Below are 24480 nucleotides of genomic sequence, written 5' to 3' on the forward strand. Positions count from 1 at the left end.
GGTCTACAGTGACAGTTCAATAAAGCACGACGACCAATCGCGGCAAACGTCGCCCGGTATAAGCCAATAGGATTAACGCTATATTTGTCTTTTTCTAACCCTCTACGATTCAGATAAGGGCATCCCTGTCTTCCTCACGGTCGACGGACTCTTGATTCGATTGCGATTGAATTCTTTATTTGAATTTTCCTTTTGTTTTTCAACTGAATTGGCACAGGGATGATTGTAACATAAAGTAAACATTTTTATATGTAACAAAATACATTTAAAATAGATTCTACTGATTTTTCTTTTACATTATGTCAAAGAAAAAACTTGAAAGTTTTTATTAACTACAGACGAGTCAATTTGCGAGGATATATTTCTTTGAAAATCGAACACATCTTGAACTACCTATATTCAGGTAAATTAGTACTAATTACTCTTTATCAGGTAAAGGAATTCTTAGTAAAGGGGTACCTAATAGCTCCATTGCTAGCAATATGCCTTATCAGGTCGACCTCCACGCAGTTCCCCTGGAAACAATCATGTTTAATTCATATGGAATTCGTTACGATGGGCTAACTGACCTGCTTTCATCCTCACCTATCATCTCTCACTGGTGCTCCGTTAGCATATAGGTATAGATAACGTAAGGGGTTACCATAACTCTTTAACCCATAAAATATGGAGAGTAAGGGATTGTTAGTAATGGAGACTAAAAATCCCATTGCTAGCAATATACCCAACCAGGTCGACCTCCTCGTGGTTCCCCCTAGAAACTATCATGGTTAATTCCTGATGAATTCATCATGATGGGCTAACTGGCCTGTTTTCATTCTCATCTATCACCCTTCACTGGTGCTCCGCCAGCGTATCCCGTTAGCGCAGCCGGGGTTATTATTCCATTTTCACCCATAAAAAAAAACATAAAATATTATCCTTTATTAAGTGGAGAACTCGTACATTTTTTTATAGAACTTAGAATGGCAAATAAGCTGACGGCCCATCTGATGGAAAGTGGTAACCATCGCCTATAGACATGACCAGTACCATGGACATAACAGAGTATACTGTTTCGCCCATGATACCCCTCATGCGTTGCCATTCCTGAGGACTCAGGTGTTATTCCTCTGTACCCAGTAAATTCACGCCATATCCCACCCTTTAAACCGAAACATAGCCCTGCAAACACAACTGCTTCACGGTTGAAACACGAATGGGACAGAGGTACCTAAGCAATCGATTTTTGTACAAAGTCTCCCTCTGGTACAAATGTACTCTGAACCATTTGTATGCTTGTTTAGGCAAAATATAGAGACATAACACTACTACGAACTCTGTATTACTTTAAATTACCGTAATACTGTCCTAATGATAAAGTACCGCGTTCGTGATTCACCGTTCATCCCAAAGGTTGCCTGGTAGAGAATGCTACTAACATTGAGTCCGCCTTTTCAACCGACGTTAAAAAGAAGGAGATTCCCAATTCATTTAGATGGGGAGAAAGGGATTGTTAGCAATGGAGTTTGCCAGCCCCATTGCCCGCAATACACCCTATTAGGTCGACCTCCACGTGGTTCCCCCTGGAAACCATCGTGAATAATTCTAGTGGAATTCGTCACAATGGGCTAACTGACCTGCTTCATCCTCACCTATCATCCTTCACTGGTAACCCCGCCAGTGTATACCGATAGCGCAGGCGGGGTTACCACACCATTATCACCCATTAAAAAAAATCATTTAGATAGATAGATAGATAAAAATTTATTTCCATCTGAAGCACACATTTTGGCGTCTGTAAATAAATATTGTAAATATTCATTCTCATAGCCACTTGTCAACATCATTTCATTCTTTTCTGCTGTCATTCTCTCATTATATGTGAATAATCAAGTTAGTTGTTATTTATTTCCTCCAAACAACTACAACATATCAAATTACAGTTTAAATACGGCTGTTACCTTTTTTTGTTCGTTTCTTCATAATTCCGTCAGTTAAAAACCGATTTATAAAATTGTTTCTTTATCTAAAAGAACATATTTACAAATTAGTTCTTATGCAAATGTTATCAAAATCGGTTTAGTAGTTAAATTTTGAAATCAAAATAATTGGTTTTGTATTGAAGTCGGTTCGTTTATATGGAACACAACTTATGTATCATATTTTTTGTATGGCCAATAAAGTTATTTAAATAAATAAATAAATAAAATACTCGTGTTACACGAAGGGTAAATGAGTATCACTTTTGTATTCCGTATGTATAAATACAATATTATTAGTTTATTGTAGGGTTGTCAACCGCAATTTTTCAAAACAAGGATTTGAAATTATTTTTTAATGGGTGATAATGGAATGGTAACCCTGCTTGCGCTATCGATATGCGCTGGTGGTGCAGCAATAAGAAATGCTAAATGAGAATGAAGTCGGTCAGTTGATCCATAGTGACGAACCAAGATGGTTTCCAGGGGGGACTACGTGGAGGTCGACTTGACAGGGTATATTGCTAGAGATGGAACTGTTAAACCTACTACGTTTTACTAACAAACTATTTACCCCCAAGAATTTAAAGTTGGAAAAACCAGGACAATTTAGATTAAAAACAGGATGCAATAATTGGTTAGCGATATTAAATAATATGTTTTTAAAATAGGTCAAATTAAATTCAAGTTATAATAATTATTTATTAATAAATTTTTTTTTTTTTAAATATTCGAAAATTATATTAGTTGAAAAAAGTTATTAAAATATAATATAAACAGTTTAGTTTCTACTAAACTCCTTAATCTTAGGCTTGTATCGAATACATTCCAAAATTTTAATTTTTTTTTTTTCATTATACAAACCCTACAAAATTCTCTCAAGTGTAATTTAAAGAACGTACTGTCCATGACGCAACAGTGACGTGCGAATTTTAAAATACATGACCTTATCGGAACGCTTCAAAAACTCAGGACGCTGCTTAAAAGCTATCCAGCACATCACAGTATACTCAAAAAACTAGAAAATGTCTTGGGAAAATATAATGGTTGACAACTCTAGTCTATTGTACTGTTCACGTGTAGTCTGTATAAATGACAGTTCTAAATGGCCGTCAAATTTGTTTTCAGCCTGTTTGCTATTACAAGTTACATACAAAAACTGAGATTTCTTCAGAATCCTTAATATGTATAGGACAATAAAGAGTATCGATCTAGGTGGGAATTTATTCTCACTTAGATACTTTATTAGGTGACCCTGTTGCTTAGGAATTGCCTAGGGAAGCCGCTATTCGGAACAAATATAGAATTATTAACCTGATTATAAGATGAGAGGATATTCATTGGATACTACGTAATGTAAATATCTACTACCTGAAGAACTCTTCTTCCTGCCCTCCACCTGTATAAAAACGTTTTTTTTTTATGGATGAAAATGGAATTGTAAGCTCGCCTGGGCTATCGGTATACACTGGCAGGGCACCAGTAAGAGATGATAGGTAAGGATGAATCAATTAGCCCATCGTGCTGAATTTCCTAATAATAAACCATAATTTTATTGTTAAAAATTTTATAAGCATTCTATGCCGAAGCTTATAAAATTTTATAGGCAGTGTTCAGTGAGAGTCCTTATTAATACACACATATTACGAGTATCTTTACTGAAAAGAATTAATTTTTTAGAGTAATTTTCTGAAAACTCCTTAATCAAAGCTTTCGAGTGATTTAATCCTGGCAACAGGAGCCAGCTATTATTTGCTGCTTTTAAGTTCTCAAGTTTGCGATGTCTGAGCTTTAGGCTTCGATGTATGCTACAACAAGGTTCTGGTCCTATTTGAGCATTCTTTGCCCCTTCTTTTGCTAATTGGTCAGCTATTTCATTTCCATGAATATTTAAGTGACCAGGAATCCATTTCAAGGTAATGTTACTTCTGCTACCCAAGTCTTTTAATAACAAATAATTATGTAAAAAATATGAGCATTAGAATTCTACGGAGCAGAGGAAGAACCTACCATTTCTATAGAAGGGGGAGGGGATTTAGTAATGGCGTGTATTACCCGTACAACCCGCCACAAACTAAAGTTTCATTCCAATCAACTGGATGAGTGGCGGTCTTCCACCGTGCGTTTTTCAAGGCACTTTCTTCCACGCACAACCATTCTTTGGAATTAACTTCCAGCAGCAGTATTTCCGAACCGATACGACAATATAACCTTCAAGAAAAGAGTATATTCCTTTTTAAAAGGCCGGCAGCACACCTGCAATGCCGCTGGAGTTTTGGGTGATTATGGGCGGCGGTAGTCACTTACCATCAGGTGAGCCGCATGCTCGTTTGCCTCCTGCGTTGTAAAAAAAAAGCTATAGCCGGTCGACGTAGTTCACGTAGTTCTCTCTAGAAACCATCGTGGTTAATTTCTGGTGAATTCCTCATGATAGGTCAACTGACCTGAGTTTATCCTCACCTACTATTATTACTGCCGCTGCTAACTATTACGAGCGTACTGTTAAAGAGTATTATCATACTTTGGGGAGGAAGGGGGATTGTTATAAGAACTAGCGCCCCCATCGGTAGTAATATACCTTATCAGATCTACCTCCATGCGGTCCTTTCTGGAAACCATTATAGTTAATTCCTGATAAATTTGTCACAATGGTCTAATTGACCAGACTTCATCCTTATATTTCCTTACTTGCTGATATCCCACCAACTTATTCCAATAACGGTGGGGTTACCATTACATTATCATTAATTTAAAAAAAATGTTAGGTTACATGTTGGTTTGGTCTCATATGAATAGGTTAGTACTTAATCTAATACAAAATAATATAAATTTCTTGATCCATTCAAACTACGTAGTAATCAACACAAATGTCATTAGCAGCGTTTATTTTAACTCTCCGCTCCCTGAACCAGAGACAAATTGGATGCTGCACGCGGTAGGTGGCGTCCCCGCGGGTGGTGGTCGACGTCGGTAACAGGTGACGTTTAGGCCGTTTGGCGGGAACGTGTCCAATTTGTCCGCCATTTTGTTTCTAAACAAAAAAATAAAATATTAATAATTTAATTCTATAATCTAAGTTTAATTCATGATAAAGGTTGCCTGGAAAATATTGTTTTAGCGATAAGGCAGTGTTTGAAATTTTATAAGTGTAATATATATAAAATATTTTTGTATTATTCTTTAAGTGATGTAATAAAGAGTTAATAAATAAATACATTAATTTCTCAAGTTTAATGTTAAGTAAGTAGTATTTTTTGTTATTTTCCTCACGCTTACTCATGTCATTTCTCCTTTAGGAGACTATAATATCCTTTATAGAGACTATAATATTGAGAATATAATATTATATTTGGTCAAGATGATATTTACCTAATAATATCTGAGTATTTTTTCTATAAGGAAAAGGGATTGTTTGTTATAAAGACGTTAATTCCTATTGTTAGCAATATGGGGTTGGTAGATTGATAGCAAAAGTGGATATTGCTAATCAGGTCGATCTCTGTGCGGTGCCGTATATAAACTATCGTGGTTAAATCATATCTAGTGAATTTCTCGCGATAGACTAATTAACTTGACGTTTCGAGAGGAAGGGATTGTTAGTAATGCAGACTACAAGTCCTATTGCTAGCAATATACCTTGTCAGGTTGACTTTCACGTGGTCACCCTTGGAAACTATCTGACCTGTCTTTTCTTTTGATGGGCTAACTGACCTGCTTTCATCGTCACCTATCATCCGTCACTGGTGCCCCGCCAGCGTATAACGTTAGCGCAGGCGGGGTTACTATTCCATTATCATTCATAAAAAAACTGACCTGACGTCATCCACATCACTTCATCCTTCACTGGTGACCCGCCGTTGTACTGATCGTCCATAAGAAAGTATTTTTTCTTACATTAATACATATATTATAGGTAAAATAGGAAGTAATAGTGAAAATCAAGTCCATTACTTTAAGTTTTGTTCCAATTGGAAACTTGAAATTTTTCATAACTCCATGTTCCATTATACATGTGTGAATAATTTCTGTAAACGAACGAGATAAATCCTTTTTTCGTGTGTTAAATGTATTTGAATATGGCACAACAAGCGCATTCGTGTCCATGCAATTAGGTTACAAAACGTTGACCAAAGCTGTGCACATGCGTTGATACAATTGCATCCACTGACAATGCATCTCAAAGGGAACTCACACTTGAATACAATCCGTCTGTTTATAATTCTATTGCGTTATTCGATTAATTCGATTGAACCTTTCATTGTAATGTCCATAGAAGAGAAAAAACAAAACAAAACAAAGTGTCAATTCTGAAGCGCTATTTCTTATCAATTAAAATTTCAATTTGACATGATGACGATCCACTAATATGTTATTATTCAATATGATGCCTACGGCCACTTTCTATCATCGTACGGCACGCCATCGACAGGGAGTTCACCCTCATACTTTACAGCCTAAATGGTCGCGTACAATGCGGTTTCAGAGATGTTTTCTCCCACGAACACTCAGGTTATGGAATGAGCTCCGTGCCGAGGTTTTCCCAAGAGACTACAGCATGGGGTTCTTCAAAAGGGGGGTAAAGAGGTTTCTTCAGAATCGACAACGCGCGCGTAATACCTCTGGTATTGCAAGCGTTCATAGGTTACAGTAGCCGCTTACCATCAGAGTCTTTGTACAAAAGTTGTTTGCTTGTGCAATATTGTGCACCTCTGTCCCATTCGTGTTTCTACCGTGAAGCAGTTTGCATGGCTGTGCTTCAGTTTGATGGGTTGGATATGACAGTGAATTTACAGGGTACAGAAGAATAACACCTGAGTCGTCAGGAATGGCAACGCATGGATGAAACAGTATACTCTGTTATGTGCATAGTATTGCTCATGTCTATAGGCGCGGTTACCACTTTCCATTGTTTGCTATTCTAAGTTGCATAAAAAAAAAAAAAAAAAAAACTAAATTTAAAATAGATTTAAGTCAAAATTATTATAAAATAAGTTTATGTTAGTCTATAAAATAGTAATTTTGCGACACTCTCAAATTAAAATATTAAATTAGAAATTTAGATTATATACATAGTCTCCATACAAATGCTTCGAGAAAAGGGGGGTCAACTTTTTCGTATAATTTTGCGTGATAAATAGTTATGAGTAATTCCTTAATAACATCTATATTTTTTTTTGTTTTATAATTTTTGCATCTTTTTATGTGTTAAAACTTATTTTATTTATTAAATAGTAAAATATAGATACGTCAAGATACGTTGTGTGTATAAGTATATAGAACACTATTAAAAAAAAAACGGATTAGCTAATTTGATAAATAACTGACAAAAATTTGAATTATTTTTGATACTCGATGCTCTATCTACTTAATCTAAGAAATAAGTTTAGAGAATTGACCCCAATGTCATAGTATTATTATTATCTATTGCAAATATGGATGAAATGGATAAGATAATAGAAAAATAATATTTGAATAGAATATTATGGTAAGTACATAAAAACCGTAAATTAGTACCTAGGTCGTAACGAATGGATTAGATACGTAATTTTATGTTTACGTACCTATAATAAATTTTATTGTCATTAAGTAACTAGGTAAATAAGTACCTACCTATTTATTAGGGGTGTAAATATTATGCATGTACCCTCTTAATAAATCTAATAAGTGCCCACTTAAATGGCTACTTACCTTAATTTGCCAGAGGTGCCAAAAAAAAAAACAAATACCGACATACTATATCAAAGATCGGCTACGTATTGGTGATTTCCATGGTGTTGTTAGTGTCTATGGGTAACGGTGATCATTTACTATTAAGTGAACCGCATGCTCATTTCAAAAAATGTCTAAATAGAGTAGTATCTAGTACAAAGTAATCACTGTATCTAGTAAGTAGTAATAACACCACATTTGAAGGTAAGTACATAGTTTTTTCTCAAACATGCTTGGAAATGTGAGCATTATTTTGACAATCTTCTTCGAGATAAATCAAAATTGCCGTATTGTTCGTTATTCGTCATTGAACTTAAAAAGTAAAAATGTATTTTTTATTTCCGCGCATTGTTTGAGAAAAGTACTATACTAGCCTTGGCCACAACTAGGCATTGATGGACTCACGTATGTGTGCCTCGGCTACGCCTCGGCCCACATTTGCACGTTCGTCCATCAATGCCTCAGTTGCTGGCCGCTCCAGTAATGTACTATTTTAATATAATTATTCTGTTAAGCATTATATACTTATAATATCTGTGGTTTCAATAAAACAATGAAAACGGCAACCAATTTTTCTACTAAAATAATATCAATTTTTTTTATTTGTTCTATACAGGTATCTACCTACATGGCAGAATGTCTTATAATCTAATTAATTATTTGTTTATACTGTCGTTACATTCTATAGAAACAGACTAAAGTAAATTACAGTATTATCTATGTACATGTATTTATGATAATGATAATCATAAAACCTTATTGCGGTTGAAGCGATTGTTAGTAATGGGGAGGTTAGTTCCCATTGCTATCAATATACATACCCTATTTCACGCCGTTCCTCCTGGAAACTATTGTGACTAATTTATCATTGAATTCGTCACGATGGGCTAACTGACCTGCCTTTTCATCCTCACCTATCATCTCTCACTAGTACCCCGCCAGTGTATACCAATAGAGCAGGCGAGGTTATCATGCCATTTTCACCCATTAAAAAACCTTACTGCGTCCCAACCAACATAGGTAGGTAACAGCTTTAAAAATATTTGAAAATTAGATATTATTCTGTATCAATAGCACCATCTGTTTAAATACAATTGTAGTTTATTTTAAGTACCTAGTTGGATCTATAGTTTTTAAAATAATCAACAGGTGGCGCTTTACTTTGCTTTACATACACACAATATTTGCGACAAAATATCCAAATATCCATATTGTTCGTGCAATAGACAATTACTTTTTATTAAATTTTATCCTAATTTTAATAAAATTTAATTTTATTAAACAAAGTAGTTTAAATACCTACCTACCTAGCCAAAGTGTCGTGGAAAATATAGAGTAATGTTACCACTACTAAAATATAATTACGTTCATTCATTTGAATTTTGGATTTACGAATCAAAAATCTAAATTTATCTTTTTATTCCTATTTCATAATTTATTATTTTTATTAAAATAAATATTTATCATTATTTATTCAACAATGTAATATCCCACGAGATTACTGGCTACTATAAATACACTGAAACTTTTTAAAAAGTTAATAAAAGCCCGCGAAATTCAGTAAATTATTATTAGATTATTATATACTTTAAAAAAAATAAGTAAGTATAAATATTATTTTTAATAAGTATTAATTAGTAAACATAAGTGATGTTTACGTTAATTTCGAATACATTTTAACTTCTGTAGCAGCAACACTGTGGCGAGTAGGCACGTATAATTTTATACACATGTAGGTCAATGAAAAAAATGGCTTAGCACTAAAAGCTCGTATGTATCGTGGCAAGGAATAATTTTTAATTTAAATGGCCTTCAGTGATTTATGTCACATAGGTAATGCGTATAAAACCGTCGAAAATGAAACAGATCAGGTAAGTGGTGCAGTGTTGTGTAAACTAGTGCCATTTTCATGGGTGTTGTAAATGTCTCAATCTGTCATTCTGACCCAAAATCCGGGAAAAAATTTCGATAAATATCTCTCATAAGTGCTTGTTATGATGAAGTGCCGTGTTAAATAAGATTGCGAATTGTGCAAAAAACAGTAATCAGTGAGTGTGGCGGTTTCGAATAACATATTTTTTGCTCAGAGGTGAATGATGACATCTGAAGAATGCACACAATATTTTTAGAATTATGTAGTTTGCACGTTAGAGGACAGAACAACAAGGTAACACACGCATAATATAGTAAACATATTACTCAATCCGAATAAGGGGTTCGTCCTCTGCTCTATCATCAATATTCTTATTAGGTAATGAGTGGGACATACAATCTAAGTATACAATATGCTAAATATTGTCTTACTTTCTCTAAATATTTTGTTTATGTAGTGTCCTTCATTTTTAACTCTTAGTCATTTGTGTATAGTGGGTATAGTAAACAATGTCCAATATATTATGATTGTTGCTTCTGTAAATGTTATAAAGTTGTTATCTGTTTTCCGGATCTAACTGATAACTACAATGTTTATAAAGGCATTTCCTTCACTGTTTGTTGAACAATAAGTGCATTAATATGTACAGGCATGCTTTAAAATTATAATATTTGTAAAACAATCCTGGACTAACATAACAGATGTAAGTACAGACAATATCATGTTCCATTACTTATTTCATATGTATTTATTAGAAGTTGTTAAAATATTGAATGTTGCTTACTCACCATTTAGGCTACAAAACTAGGACAATTAAAAACATAAACAAGTAAATATAGAGAAATGATTTCATATGCAAATTAATTACTTAAATGTATAAAATATGAATTGGACTCTATTCGTATTTAGTCACTTTAAACAAATTAAGTAATTATTTATATGTAATGTCATTATTACTGTTTTATTTTTATCATAATTTACTATTATCCTGGTGTTTTGCACCTATATTATTTTTTTGAAAGTAAGTTATTTAGGTAATTAATAAATAATATATAAGTATCTACTTATATAATTTACACAATAAGTTTTTTTACTTATAATTTCAATGCAGAACTGTAACACTTGTGTAAGTACATATGTGTTGATATTTTTATGTATCATTATAGTAATAGTGTAGACCGCCACATCATATATAGACCATGTACTGTCTAAGACACCACTGTCTTGACAGCTAATCTAGATTATCCAGAAAGTGTATGCAAGAGATGAGTTATAAAAGTAGATGACAATAAGAGAAGTGTTTAACAATATATGCTTTTGCCTGTAAGGGAACTGGTTCAAGTCATACATGATTATTTTAATCCCAGATATTTTGCAAACTGCCATCATATTTACTGAATAAATAAATCACATATTGATTTTATTTCGCATAATACAATGAGACAAGAGGCAAATGCAACATAGGAATTTAAAAAATATAAACAAAATACATATACACATTGGTATATTTAGGGTTATTTTCTGGGGGACGACTAGCCCCTTGAAAAAGGCATATATGTACTCTCAGATACATCTTAGTGAAGCTTTGCTCACACATTGGGGTTGGCATGGATCATACCTATAAATATACAATACTTCATCATATCAGCCTTTAATCGTCCACAGCTGAACATAAGGCTCCCCTTTGGGTGGTTCTACCAGTAGTTGCCACTCTTGGCAGGTGGATTGGCAACCACAGTGAGGCTTAAGAAATGTTTAAGAGGGCCGCTGCTGCCCATCCCTCATCCTCTCTTAGTTAATTCTTATGACACCCACGGGAAAGGCCTATTCCATGCCGGGACCATACGGCCAAATATACAATACTTATATATCTATAAATAATAAAAGGCAATTTTTGTGTTAAAATCAATCTTTTCATATAACTCTGTATGCAAATAATTGGATATTAAATAATACTTAAAATAGTGTATGTATAATAACTATATAAGTACTTAATAATAACAAAAATACATTAGCCGTAAACCTATAACATAATGATTTAAAGTTCTTAAACCAATAAGCAATTCCATCTAATATGGAACATTTATGCAACAAACATTTAAAAATCTATTAAGGTAATAAGGGTAATTGTGTAACAAACATCATCACAAACTAATATGTTTATATCATTGTAGGGCTAATTATTTCATTTCTTAATTTTCGGCTGAATAAATTTTTCATTTATTTTTTTAAATAAAGAAAATATTTTTATTTAAAGAAACAAAAAGTTTATTATTATTATATCAGTCGTTAACCATCCACTGCTGAATAGAGGCCCCCCCATTGGGCGGTCTGTCAATAGTTGCCAAACTTGGCAGGCGGGTTGGCAACTGCAGTTAGGCTTTAGTGTATGTTTAAGAAGGAGACCAATGCCTATCTCTCAACCATAAAGAAAGAATGCTTATATAGGCATTTGTGAATAGTGATTTTTTTTATAAATCTATCACCCAGTTCAGAATACAATTTATAATGAATTAAATACAATAATTTTTTTTTTTTTTAAGTAAACTTCAATATGGGGCAATTGTTTTATATAGATATTTCTAATTAGTTCAATGGCACTGATTGATTTGTAAAATGAAATAAATTCAAAACATGGAAATTGCAAAAATATTGCTTATGCAATCTTAGAGCTTCCTCAACGATATATTGAAATAACTCACATACTATTCTCATTATGTAAATTGGCAACAATCTAGCTGTTTAACAAAAATAAACCATGCTACATTGTTGCATGATAATTGCACAAATTAAGTACATATAGGTATTATTATTAATAGGTTGTGAACTGGAATATTTATAATATACAGGGTGTCCGGTAATGAATGGATAACCTTGAAACATCTTATAGTTCAACTTATGACCATCTTAAAAAAATACGAAACATAATATATCATAAGTAGTACCTTTGTTATCTTTATTTTAAAGAAAAGTCAAATATTTTCTATCATATTTTACTGTCCTGATCACTATGACCAGAAATGAATGAATTCTATTGGTTTTTTGTTGTTTTATTATTATACACTAACTGTGCTGATAGATAGAAAGTGAATAGTATGACTAGCTATTGCAGTTTTTTTTTTTAATACACAAACTATTTTTGAAAAATATGCAAAAAAAAATTTTTTTAAGCAAAGTTCAAACCTCTTGGATATAAAAAAAATTACCAATAATTTTAATATAATGTCTGTTTCAAGTAGATTTCACAATGGTACAATTCATAACTGTATCTATCATTAATAGTGATTTTTAAAAAATTTACTTTTCTTTAAAGATAACAAAGGTACTACTTTGATATATTTTGTTTCGTATTTTTTTAGGACGGTCATAAGTTGAACTATAAGACGTTTTAAGGTTATCCATTCATTACCGGACACCATGTATAATATTCTGCTATATCATAGTGCATTCGTTATTTCTTACAAAAAAAAAGGTAATAAATAATGAAATGATTTGGAAATTAATTCATTGTGCAAACTAATTAAAAACGTTTATAATAAAATGTGATAAAAAATCTGAATTTGTATTCATGCTGCTGTAAATGACATTAGGAATTGTTAATTAGTTTGAGAATGCAATTAACATAAAAAAATTCTATGTCCCAAAGTTTGTTCATACTAAACTCTGAAACAAACTAATCAATTTTTATAAAATATTGAAAATATGTATAGCTTGCTTCAACTTGTAAATAAAGACTTTTTTTTTACGCACAACGGCCCAAATGAGAGGCTAAGCGCGGAAAACAGTCTTTCTCACAAGACTTTTTTTGTTATGGATAAACTCACAACATACTCAACTAATTTAAAAAACCATTCACATATGTCAGGAAGTCACAATATCAATGTACAGTGTAACAAAACAGAGTCCATGATTATATTAAAAAAAAAAAGTCTACCTATCTATTCATGCAAAGCTGGGGTCTGTAGCTAGTAATTCATAATTTTATATACATAGATAGATAGATACTCTTTATTGTTTCCACCAAAAGATTACAATAGTAAACTTAGTATAGATACAAATATTTACAAGAAATGATCACAGTGTGAAAACAATGGACATCCTTATCCCTAAAAGCTATATACTACTATACTATATACAATTTTTCATTCTTCACCAAGACATTATCACTTGTGCTTATATGGAATTTGCTAATTTTTTTTCCAGTCGGAACGCATTATGGAAGAAAACTCGATGGTCCGTGATCTCATCACAAAGATCCTCGATGAGACTGGACCTGCAGAAGGGAGCAGGTGAGCTTGACTTTCATATTAAAGATCAGTTGCTAACTGGTTTATTGAAAAAGAATAAATATCGTTCACCCTAACCATATAACAACCATATTCATAATTGCGATAATAATGGATTACCATAATAACAAAAAAAAAAAAATTAAAACCTTTTGTTTTAATTTCTGGTGCCACTAACCACAATAGCCTATAGTAGATAATACTATATACTGGGGGGAAAGGGATTGTTAGTAATGGAGACTGAGAATCCCGTTGCTAGCAATATACCCAACCAGGTCGACCTCCTCGCGGTTCCCCATGGAAACTATCATGGTTAATTCCTGATGAATTCATCATGATGGGCTAACTGGCCTGTTTTCATTCTCATCTATCACCCTTCACTGGTGCTCCGCCAGCGTATCCCGTTAGCACAGGCGGGGTTACCATACCATTTTCACCCAGCAAAAAAATACTATGTACTTGCACTATTTAAATTATCTTAGAATTCGATCGTAATAGGAAATAGTAGATTTTGATTCTTCACTCAAGCCATTAACAGATTGTTATTAAAATCTTTATAATATTGTATGTAAGTAGTATTAGTGTAAGTAGTAGTATTATTTATTTATTCTTTATTGCACTTTATTTCCCAAAGAGGGTTGACGTCAGGCAGGTGGCCGGTTGTAAAACTAAAAACCAAATCTTTTTGTAATATGGATAAAATCATATTACGCCGACCCCAAATGATTGGGACAAGAGTAGGAGGAAGATGATTCTTTATTGTACTTTAAAACTTTATACAAGTGGCGAGCTTAATGCCATATGGTATTCTCTACTAGCTAACTATTAAGTAAAAACAGAAAGCGTATGAAGAATAGATGTAGTAAAATATATGTGACAACTATAGTAACATACTGATATATATACATAATACATAAGAAATACACATATAATACATAAACAACACACATTATAATACAAATTCAAATAAATAAATAAATATCAAAACAACGATAAACATTATCAGATATAGTAACTGTTGAGTAGCTTGTAACTACAGCTGGTTTTGTTGACTCAACAAATAATTCAAGTCTTCTTTTAAAAATATTACATTAGCATTATTTTAAGGTAGAGTTCTACTAATGAAATACCAATATTAAATTACTCTAATTTTTCTAGGTACCAATTGTGTCATTCTTGCTTATTTTTATTTGCAAGGTTGCTATACAGTATAGAGGTGACTCATTGATCTGTTTTCATGTTCCGGATTCGATATCACGACGTGACAATTATCTGTATTCTAAATAAACATTAGGAAGTACCTATTTGTTTTTGTAATTTACGTTAAATATGTCTCAATTGGTTCACATCTCAAATATCTCTATATATGAATTACCGCTAAAGATATTTTGATTGAAGTTAACAAAATTCCCCTTTATACCAGCTTTTTCTTGCACTTTGTAGCATCTATTTCATATAGATGGAGACTACAAAAGTCGATTGTTTGGGTACCTCTGTCCCCATTCGTGTTTCAACCGTGAAGCAATGACAAACAAGTTGACGGTCCACCTGATGGAAAGTGGTAACCGTCGCCTATAGATATGAGCAGTAACATGGATATAACAGAGTATACTGTTTCGCCCATGATACCCCCCATGCGTTGCCATTCCTGAGGACTCAGGTGTTATTCCTCTGTACCCAGTAAATTCACGCCATATCCCATCCTTCAAACCGAAACAGCCATGCAAACACAATTGCTTCACGGTTAAAACACGAATGTGACAGAGGTACCCAAGCAATCGACTTTTGTACAAAGTCTCCCTCTTTATTTTTATCAAACACAAAGCATGCTGTGGTAAAATCCATCCAGACAAAATTTCTAATAATCATAATTTTTTTTTCTAAGACCCCCTCATATATATTTTTCTTAAATATCTTCCATGTACAGACATCGTTTAGTTACAATTTTATTATATAGATAGATAATTTTATTTGCATTACTTACAGCACACAAATATAAGTATGAGTATCAATCAGACATCATATATTTTGTTGTGGATTTTAAGTATCTGTTTTGTGTGATATTTTTTAGTGCTCTTATGAACTTTCCAAAGCCGTCTACTCTACATTATTTTTATATGTAACATCCATATCATGTACATTCATATGCTGGTTTACTCATATCCCTTAGGCATTAAATAGGTATTTTATATCAGTAGTGTTTGTTTAGGTGGTGTCGTCTTATCTATATTTGACGTGAAGTAGAACAACGACGTAGCTTTGTTTTGTCTGGTAGGTTAGTTAAATAGCTAGTATTTCTGAGGATTAAAGTATATGGTAAGACTAAGTAAGAGGTAAATTGTCTTCTCTGAAGACTACTTCAGAAGAGGTAACTCACAAAAGCTGCTAAAGTCGTCACCGGATTCTGTGATTTACATGGTGTTACAATTTTCTAATGATATCATAGAAAAATACTCAGAGTTTTCATAATATGACTTTAAATAAATTAATCAAAAGTTAATCTAAATATTTGTAAAATGAGTAGTTTTCGATCAATAGTGTTTATTAGCAGTTTCACAATAGTTAAAACTTTTTTTTCAGCTCTATTCAATCATCGGAAAAGACTTTAAGCATGCCATCGAATAACGCGCAATACCCCAAAAGTGATACAAACACACCGTTCATGCCACCATCGTTTAATTACCAGAATAATCCGTACAATTTTGGTCAAAACGAACAAAATGGATTCAACTTCAATTTACAAAACGGTTTCGGTAATTCGAACTTCGTCAATTATCCTGACAGTGACGTAGCGCTGCTAGGTGTGGACTCAATCACCGACTCCTCGGATGTGACCCCAGAACAACTGAATCTTCTCAGGTTGGCCGCCCAAGAAATCGGCGGCGCCCAATTCTCAAGCCCCAATGAAAAGTATAACTATAATTTCTTCGAACTAAACCAAAGAAACTCACTACCTGATACAATGTTCCCCGCTAATAACTTTAATAGACCCAACAGTCTTAACTTAGACATGAACTACAACTCGAATTTCGATAGCACTTTTAATAACACCCAAAGATTTCCGAATAAATTTGAGAATTTCAAAGAGCAAAATCAGGATACGGATTTGTTGGCTTACTTGAGCCAGTTGAATCTATCTCTAGAACGTGGTCGCGATGAGACAATGCAAAACATGGACTACAAACTGCCCATGGATAATGGACATTACCAGGGCGAGGATTTCAATAAAATGCAGGACAATAAAATGTTCTACAATAGAAATTTTCCACCGCCTCAGAAGAACTTTAACGGGGACAATTTCTATGACATGATGTCTCAAATGAATGAAAGGAATCCGATGGGTCAGAACTTCGAATATAACCAGTCGACACCTGTGTCGACGGGTAACACCATAAATTATAAGCCTAATGGTTTCCACCAGAACGACTTTATGCAGCGTCGCGACATGAACCAGGTGATGCAACGGGACAATTTCCAAGCGAATGGTGCTATGAATGAGCAGAGAGGTAATTTCGATAATGGATTAGGAAGAGATAATGGACAGCAAGCTGCTATTATGAGGCAGAATCAGGAGTTGGCGAGGCAAATGAGCCTGTTAATGAGAAATCGACCTCCTCCCAATCAGCTCAATGTTGACGTTTCATTTTTGCCAGATAATGCTCCGTTTAATCTTGGTAAGTGTTTTTATATATCTTATGTATGCTAGTGTGGTTCCAACAAATTGAGCCATAGTTGCTTATGCAGTAAATCTTTTTTGTCAGGTTTGGGCGCGCTGTTAGGACCCAGCCCACCAGTACCGCCTCCTGTATTGGCATCGCCAATGTTAGATCTACCTCTGTTAGCACCCTTTTATGCTATGAGGAATATGAGGTAATAACATTTCAAAAATATATATAATTATCAAATATTTTATTATCCGAAAAAAGTGTCTTGTGCTTTTTGTGTCCAATACTGAGCCTATGTTCACCTTCCCCGTAGGGGAGTCTTGCAAGTAGTTGGCAAGCTTAGCAGGCGGATTGACAACCGCAGTTAGGCTTTGGTGATATTCTAAGAGGGATGCTGTGACCCATTCTTTGACCACTAAGTTCCCTTAGTCCTCTAACAACACCGACGTAAAAGGAAGGGGTTGTCCATTCTATGCCGAGTTTACAAGGCAATGATATGACATGTGGTACGATATAAAATCCACGAATTGTTGAGGGATAAAATTTTCTATAAAGGAGTTCTATGTTCAACAATGGATGACTAGTAGATAAAATTTGTATATCTTATAAATCCTTGGCATCCAATCACAATGAACATTTCAAGACGTCTCAGATACGACCATAAATATATAGGCTTTAAAACGAAATAATAGTTTGGCGCTACCATGATAAGCTATCGTCGTCACTGTAATATTTTTATGACAAAACAATTACAGGCACTTGGCTGACACCACAAATCTTGGGTGCTAATTTAAGTTTTTATAACATCCAATTCCAATATGCTCAGTTTATACATCAAGGATTTACAATCGTGTGAATAATTCTAATTTACTGATTGTGCAGAGGGGCGGCGACATCATCAGGGATACTGCACGCGCGATTGGACGCATGTTACGAGCAGTGGCGGCAGCTTGAGCGCGAGCGGAAGCGGACAGAGGCGCGGCTGGCGTTAGCCTACCCTGGTCGTGCTGTGTCCTCTTCCAACTCCATCCCCGTGCCGCGTCTGCCGCCTTGTCCTACCAGGGTTGACCGTCTCACCGTCGACATGCTCAGGGAGCACACCAAGGTAATATAACGCAGGGAGAAGGGTTGAAGGGATTGTTAGTAACTCGGGACTACCAATCCCATTGCTAGCAACATACACTGTCAGGTCGAACTTGTCGCGGATTACCCTAGAAACCTTCGCCCTTAATTTTAGTTCAATTCATTGTGATGGGGTAATCGATTTGCCTTTTCATCCTCACCTATCAAACTTCACTGGTGCTCCGGCAGCGTATACCGTCAGAGTAGGCAGGGTTACCATTCCATCATCATCCATTAAAAAAGGATTAGTATCGGTAAGTCAACAGAAAGCGTTAAAAGAAACTATTAGCATTCTCCTAAGGGAATGTTCTGCCAATCGGAGTGTTTGTCCCAAGCAGAGAAACGATAAAAATTGTAAGTTTGACAAGACAAATTGACGTATAGTATGGAAGGTTTAAAATTTTTAACTTATTTTTCAGCATATTTATGTCTTTGGAAAATTATTTAGAAACATGAGTAGAAATACATCTCGTGGTTTAAATATTTTCAGTGTTTTTCATATATTGTGTAATGCTTGTTGTACGTGATTAAATATTGTGTAATAAATCTCTTTTTACCACGAAAATGCTGATATATATATCATCCAAGACGATCAGACTTACGAGGGCCAATGTCTTCTTATTAAAAAAATTAGGGGAGGCTAATTGAAATTGTCCTAAATATAACATAAATCATTCAACGCATTCGATTAGTATTTAGGGTGATGGCAAATCCTATTAACATTATAAAAGCAGATGTTTGTAACGATGGATGGATGTTTGTTACTCTTTACCAAAAAAACTACTAAACAGATTTGGTACACGGATCAGTTGTATGTTACATAACATAGCACATAGAGTATATATTGATTCACGTAGGCACAGTCGACGAATAAAACTAGTATCTTAAAAAACAAAAAAAAATGTTTCTAGGTATTAACATTAATGGGCAAGATGGAAACTCTGCGTGCAAGCGTTTGCGTGGCGCAAAACAAGAAACCGAACAAACCGGAGGACGGCAAGATAACCGTGCTGAAGCGAGGGCAGGAGAACGTCAGTGATAAGGAGAAGGCGACAGGCGTCGACTCGGCGACCTTCGACCCCACCACGTGGAAGGACGACGTCAAGAATTTGGCTGAAATGTGAGTTGTCCTTGGATTTTTGTCAATTTCTCATTTCTCATTCTTCATCAATGGTAAACCGATTTGAAAACTCTTTTTTTATTTAAAAGAATATACTTAGAGTTTTATCCCATAGAAATTTTATCAAAATGAATTCAGTAGTTTAGTTTTGAAATTAAAATAACTGATTGTCACAATTGAATAGAAGTTATTGTTGATTATACAATTTTTATAGTTATAATATATTAAATGAAAACCATTTATTATATACAATAAACTATTATTAATATATTGGCCATTAACTGTCCACTGCTGTACATAGGCCTACCCTATGAGGGAGTATTGCCAGTGGTTACCATGCTTGGCAAGTGGGTTGGCAAATGCAGTTAGGCTCTGGTGATATTGTAAGAGGGGTGCTTCTGCCCATCTCTCTACCATTAAGTCCATTACCTTAGTTATCTCTACAGCATCAATGAGAAAGGAAGCGGTCGCTTATTCTATGCCGGCACCACACGGTCATATATTTTGTTCAACAATAGAATAAAAAAAAAATTTACAGTTGTAACTGTAAATTTTTTACTGTAGTAAATAATAATAAATAATTCTTTATTAAGGTTACCAGGATCCACTTGTCATATTTTACAAATAGTTATAGTACATTACTGCAGCGGCCAGCAACTGAGGCATTGATGGACGAACGTGCAAATGTGCGCCGAGGCGTAGCCGAGGCACACATACGTGAGTCCATCAATGCCTAGTTGTGGCCAAGGCTTGTATAGTACTTTTCTCAAACAATGCGCGGAAATCAAAAACAATTTTACTTTTTAAGTTCAATGACGAATAACGAACAATAATAATTTCACGCGCCATAATGGTCTTTTGTTTTTTTTTTTTTTTCAATAAACAGCTTTCTATTTGCAAGCTCCTTGGTAGCCATGTTTCGAAGTAAAAGGTCATTCCATTTTTAAATTACAAGACAGATATGAGTTTATATAGTAATATATCTGGCCGCAAAACACGACAGATATGGATTTTCATACAATTTTTGCCGACCGCTGCCCGCATGTACGGCCAGTACGGCAATTTAGATTTATCTCGAAGAAGATTGTCAAAATAATTCTCACATTTCCAAGCATATTTGAGAAAAAAGCATTTGTCGGTGTGTGCAGTGCTCCGCACAGCGAGGTGGAGAGTGCGATGCTGGCGTGGCGCAGCGCGGTGGGCGCCGTGCAGGCCGCGCGCCGCCGCGAGCTGGCCCCGCACCACCAGCACCAGCACCAGCACCAGCACCATCAGCACCAGCACCACCACCAGCACCAGCAGCGGTACATGCGGCCCGACCGTGAGTACACATCGCACTACTGCACTTAGGGCTTGTTACTAATGGGAATTAGCAATTCCGTTGCTAGCTATTGCTACCCTGTCAGGTTGACCTTCACGCGGTCTCTCCTGGAAACCATCGTAATTAATTCTTGTTTAATTCATCACGATGGGCCAACTGATCTGCTTCAACATCTGTCATCCATCACTGGTGCCCTGCTAACATATACCGATAGTTTCCTTTTAGTTTCATATATATATATTCTGTGTTTTGGTTTGAAGGGTAGGATATATAGGAATTTACAGGGTACAGAGGAATAACACCTGAGTCCTCAGGAATGGCAACGCATGGGGGTATCATGGGCGAAACAGTATACTCTGTTATGTCCATGGTACTACCCATGTCTATAGGCGACGGTTATCACTTTTCATCAGGTGGGCCGTCAGCTTGTTTGTCATTCTAAGTTGTATAAAAAAAAATATATAGCGTGAATTTACAGGGTACAAAGGAATAACACCTGAGTCCTCAGGAATGGCAACGCATAGGAGGTATCATGGGCGAAACAGTATACTATGTTATGTCCATGTTACTGCTCATTGTCTATAGGCGACGGTTACCCCTTTCCATCAGGTGGACCGTCAGCTTGTTTGTTATTCTAAGTTGTATAAAAAAAATATAAAAGATGATAACTAGCTACTACTGTTGTGAGTTTAAAAGTGGTGAAGCATGTATGGTGAAGGAGTCAGACATGAAGCCAGACTGGTAATAATGATATGTCAATCCAACAGCCATCCTGCAATTAGCGGAAGCGGTGAAACAACTGGGCATTTGCGCTCGTCGAGCTCGCTGTGCCATGTGGTGCGACCTCACGCTCACGGTCGCGCTCGCGCCGCGGGACTCGCCGCCCGCGCCCGCCGCCGCCACGCCCGCCACCGCCGCCACCACCGCCGCCACCACCGCCACCACGCAGCCCACAACCCCCGCCACCACAACGCCCGCCAATACCAAGCCCGCTGCGGTGAGTTATCTGTTTTATTATCATCGAATTTCTGTTGTGAAACTCTGTCACATTCATCACGCTCGCCACAACTCCTGCTATCGCAATGTCTGTACGGAACCTGAATGTGATGAGTTATTTATTTGTGTTTATCACCAGTTACTATTATCACTTTCATTGCCATGTTTGCCACGATCGTCATCACGCTTGCCAATACCGAACCCATTGCTGTGGTGTATACGTATTATCGAACTGTGGCTGTGACACTCGCCAACTGCAATTATTGCCATCATCACCACGTCTACCACAGTCGTCACGCTCGCCACAATTTTCACCACGACTACGCCTACCATAGCCAAACCGCCTTTTATTTGTTACGTCCTTCAAGTTGTAGCATAAAATTTCATTAAAATCAGTCGTGTCGGTTTCGGAGATTAATGTGAAAGAGATTTTCATAAAGATGAAGTTGAATGAAGAATTATAGAAATAGTGTTTTATCTGCCTATAAAAAAATATTCTAGAAATGGGTAATATCCGATATCTATATATTGAGTTCTCTTGGATATAATGATGGATTATAAGATTGTCTAAAACTAAACATATATTTAAAAAAGAATTAAAAAAGTAATAATTAATAAAGAAAAAATTGGCATACCTAATAGGTACGTAGTGGAAATATTTATTACCTGAATGCCCGAATGTGACAGAAAGTGATCTCTGACTACCTCTCATCTAATGGTATCTGTTATTTATTTATTTAGAATATAATATCAAATGGAGGCAAATGTAATGGACTGGACATACACAATGCATTTTATTCATATTTCTTTTTATTATTATTTTTAATAAGGAATTTCGCCACTGACTCTTTGCCACAACAGAATATCAGTGTTTTGCTCTTTTGAGGGCAAAGAAATAAACTTGAGTTGTGACCATTTTGTATTACTATGGCACACGCGTGAAAAAAAAAAGGAAATTGTTGTTTTATATATTTTGCTTTTTTATTTTTATTCTTTTATCTCTTTTACTGTGTATTATTTTTATGTTTGTATTGTAATTTGTGTGCTGTAAGTAATGTAAATAAATTATCTAAATATATATTTATATTCATTACGAGCAGGTTCTTTTTTCGATATTGTATATTGGGCAACCGATAGTTAATATATCTATTATTGAGCCAATATATGTATAGATACTGTAACTACAATATATAGATATTACTATATATTACCCAGCCTTAGATGATTCCATATTATATTTTGCAGAATGAAGCTCCCGCGCAGTTTGCAACACAAACGGCGCAGAAGCAAGTACAAGACTCCGTCAACAATTCGAACCAAAGTAATTCGAAACAGGCGCCCACTGAGAATAAAGAGGTACGTCTACTATCTTATTTATAACTAGAGGCCCGTCCCGGCTTCGCACGGGTGGATATTTTTACATTTTAAAAAGTGGCCATTAAGGCTGTACACGCGACGGTAGCTTAAAAATGGAGTAACTTCTTCCGTTTTCCCAACATTTCCCTTCACTGCTCTACTCCTATTGATCGTAGCGTGATGAAAAGTATACTATAATCTGCCCAGGAGTATGAAGAATAACTGTACCAAGTTTCGTTAAAATCCGTCGAGTAGTTTTTGTTTCTATAACGAACATACAGACAGACAGACAAAAATTTTACTGATTGCATTTTTGGCATCAGTATCGATCACTAATCACCCCCTGATAGTTATTTTGGAAATATATTTCATGTACAGAATTGACCTCTCTACAGATTTATTATAAGTAAAGATAGATTGTTTTAAACCGACTTCTAAATGGAGGTTCTCAATTCGATTGAATTTTTTGCGATAATATGACATTACGTCGCCAATTCTGACACCCCTTTTTGCATACGATAGGGTTTACTCGTGTATTGGTACTTTATTAATTATATGACGATTAATATTGCCGTTTTTCTTTGTGGAGCAAAAAACTACTTATTACAAAGAACAATGTTGCAAGTGTATAATTATATATTTCTACTATCTATTTATCTATTATTCTTTCTACCATCGTACGGCTCGCCATCGACAGAGAGTTCATCCTCATGTCCTACAGCCTCAATGGTCGCGTACTGCGCGGTTTTAGAGATGTTTCCTCCCACGAACACTCAGGTTGTGAAATGAGCTCCCTGCCTAGGTTTTCCCAAGTGACTACAGCATGGGGTTCTACAAAAGGGGGGTAAAGAGGTTTCTTCAGGGTCGGCAACGTACGCGTAATACCTCTGGTATTGCAGGTGTTCATAGGCTACGGTAACCACTTACCATCAGGTGGGCCGTATGCTTGTATGCCAACTCAGTGGTATAAAAAAAATATATATTATTAATGTAAAGGTGTTTAAGAAAGATACTGTCTTTATCATTGTATGTGTTCACGATTTAAGTAATTTTTTGGGAAGCCAATATTTT

General features: G+C 35.2%; 1 protein-coding gene across 2 annotated transcripts in view; it reads left to right on the plus strand.

The window, feature by feature from the left end:
- Positions 1 to 9379: 9379 nt before the first annotated feature.
- The window catches only part of LOC113517862 (uncharacterized), a 32670-nt gene continuing 17569 nt past the window's right edge, over positions 9380 to 24480 (plus strand). The window contains exons 1-9 of one of the 2 annotated variants that reach the window (XM_052896757.1): positions 9380 to 9541; positions 13747 to 13832; positions 16410 to 17503; positions 17591 to 17699; positions 18377 to 18599; positions 19528 to 19736; positions 20885 to 21057; positions 21825 to 22054; positions 23299 to 23409. In XM_052896757.1, coding sequence (XP_052752717.1) covers positions 9476 to 9541; positions 13747 to 13832; positions 16410 to 17503; positions 17591 to 17699; positions 18377 to 18599; positions 19528 to 19736; positions 20885 to 21057; positions 21825 to 22054; positions 23299 to 23409 — 2301 coding nt within the window. In that variant the 5' untranslated portion in view covers positions 9380 to 9475. Of the gene's footprint in view, positions 9542 to 9562; positions 9838 to 13746; positions 13833 to 16409; positions 17504 to 17590; positions 17700 to 18376; positions 18600 to 19527; positions 19737 to 20884; positions 21058 to 21824; positions 22055 to 23298; positions 23410 to 24480 lie in introns of those variants that run through there. The other variant, XM_052896758.1, reaches the window with a different exon arrangement.

This window comes from Galleria mellonella, unplaced genomic scaffold (genome assembly GCF_026898425.1).
Source record: "Galleria mellonella isolate WM207_F2 unplaced genomic scaffold, CSIRO_AGI_GalMel_v1 utg332, whole genome shotgun sequence".
In the NCBI taxonomy this organism is placed as follows: domain Eukaryota; kingdom Metazoa; phylum Arthropoda; class Insecta; order Lepidoptera; family Pyralidae; genus Galleria; species Galleria mellonella.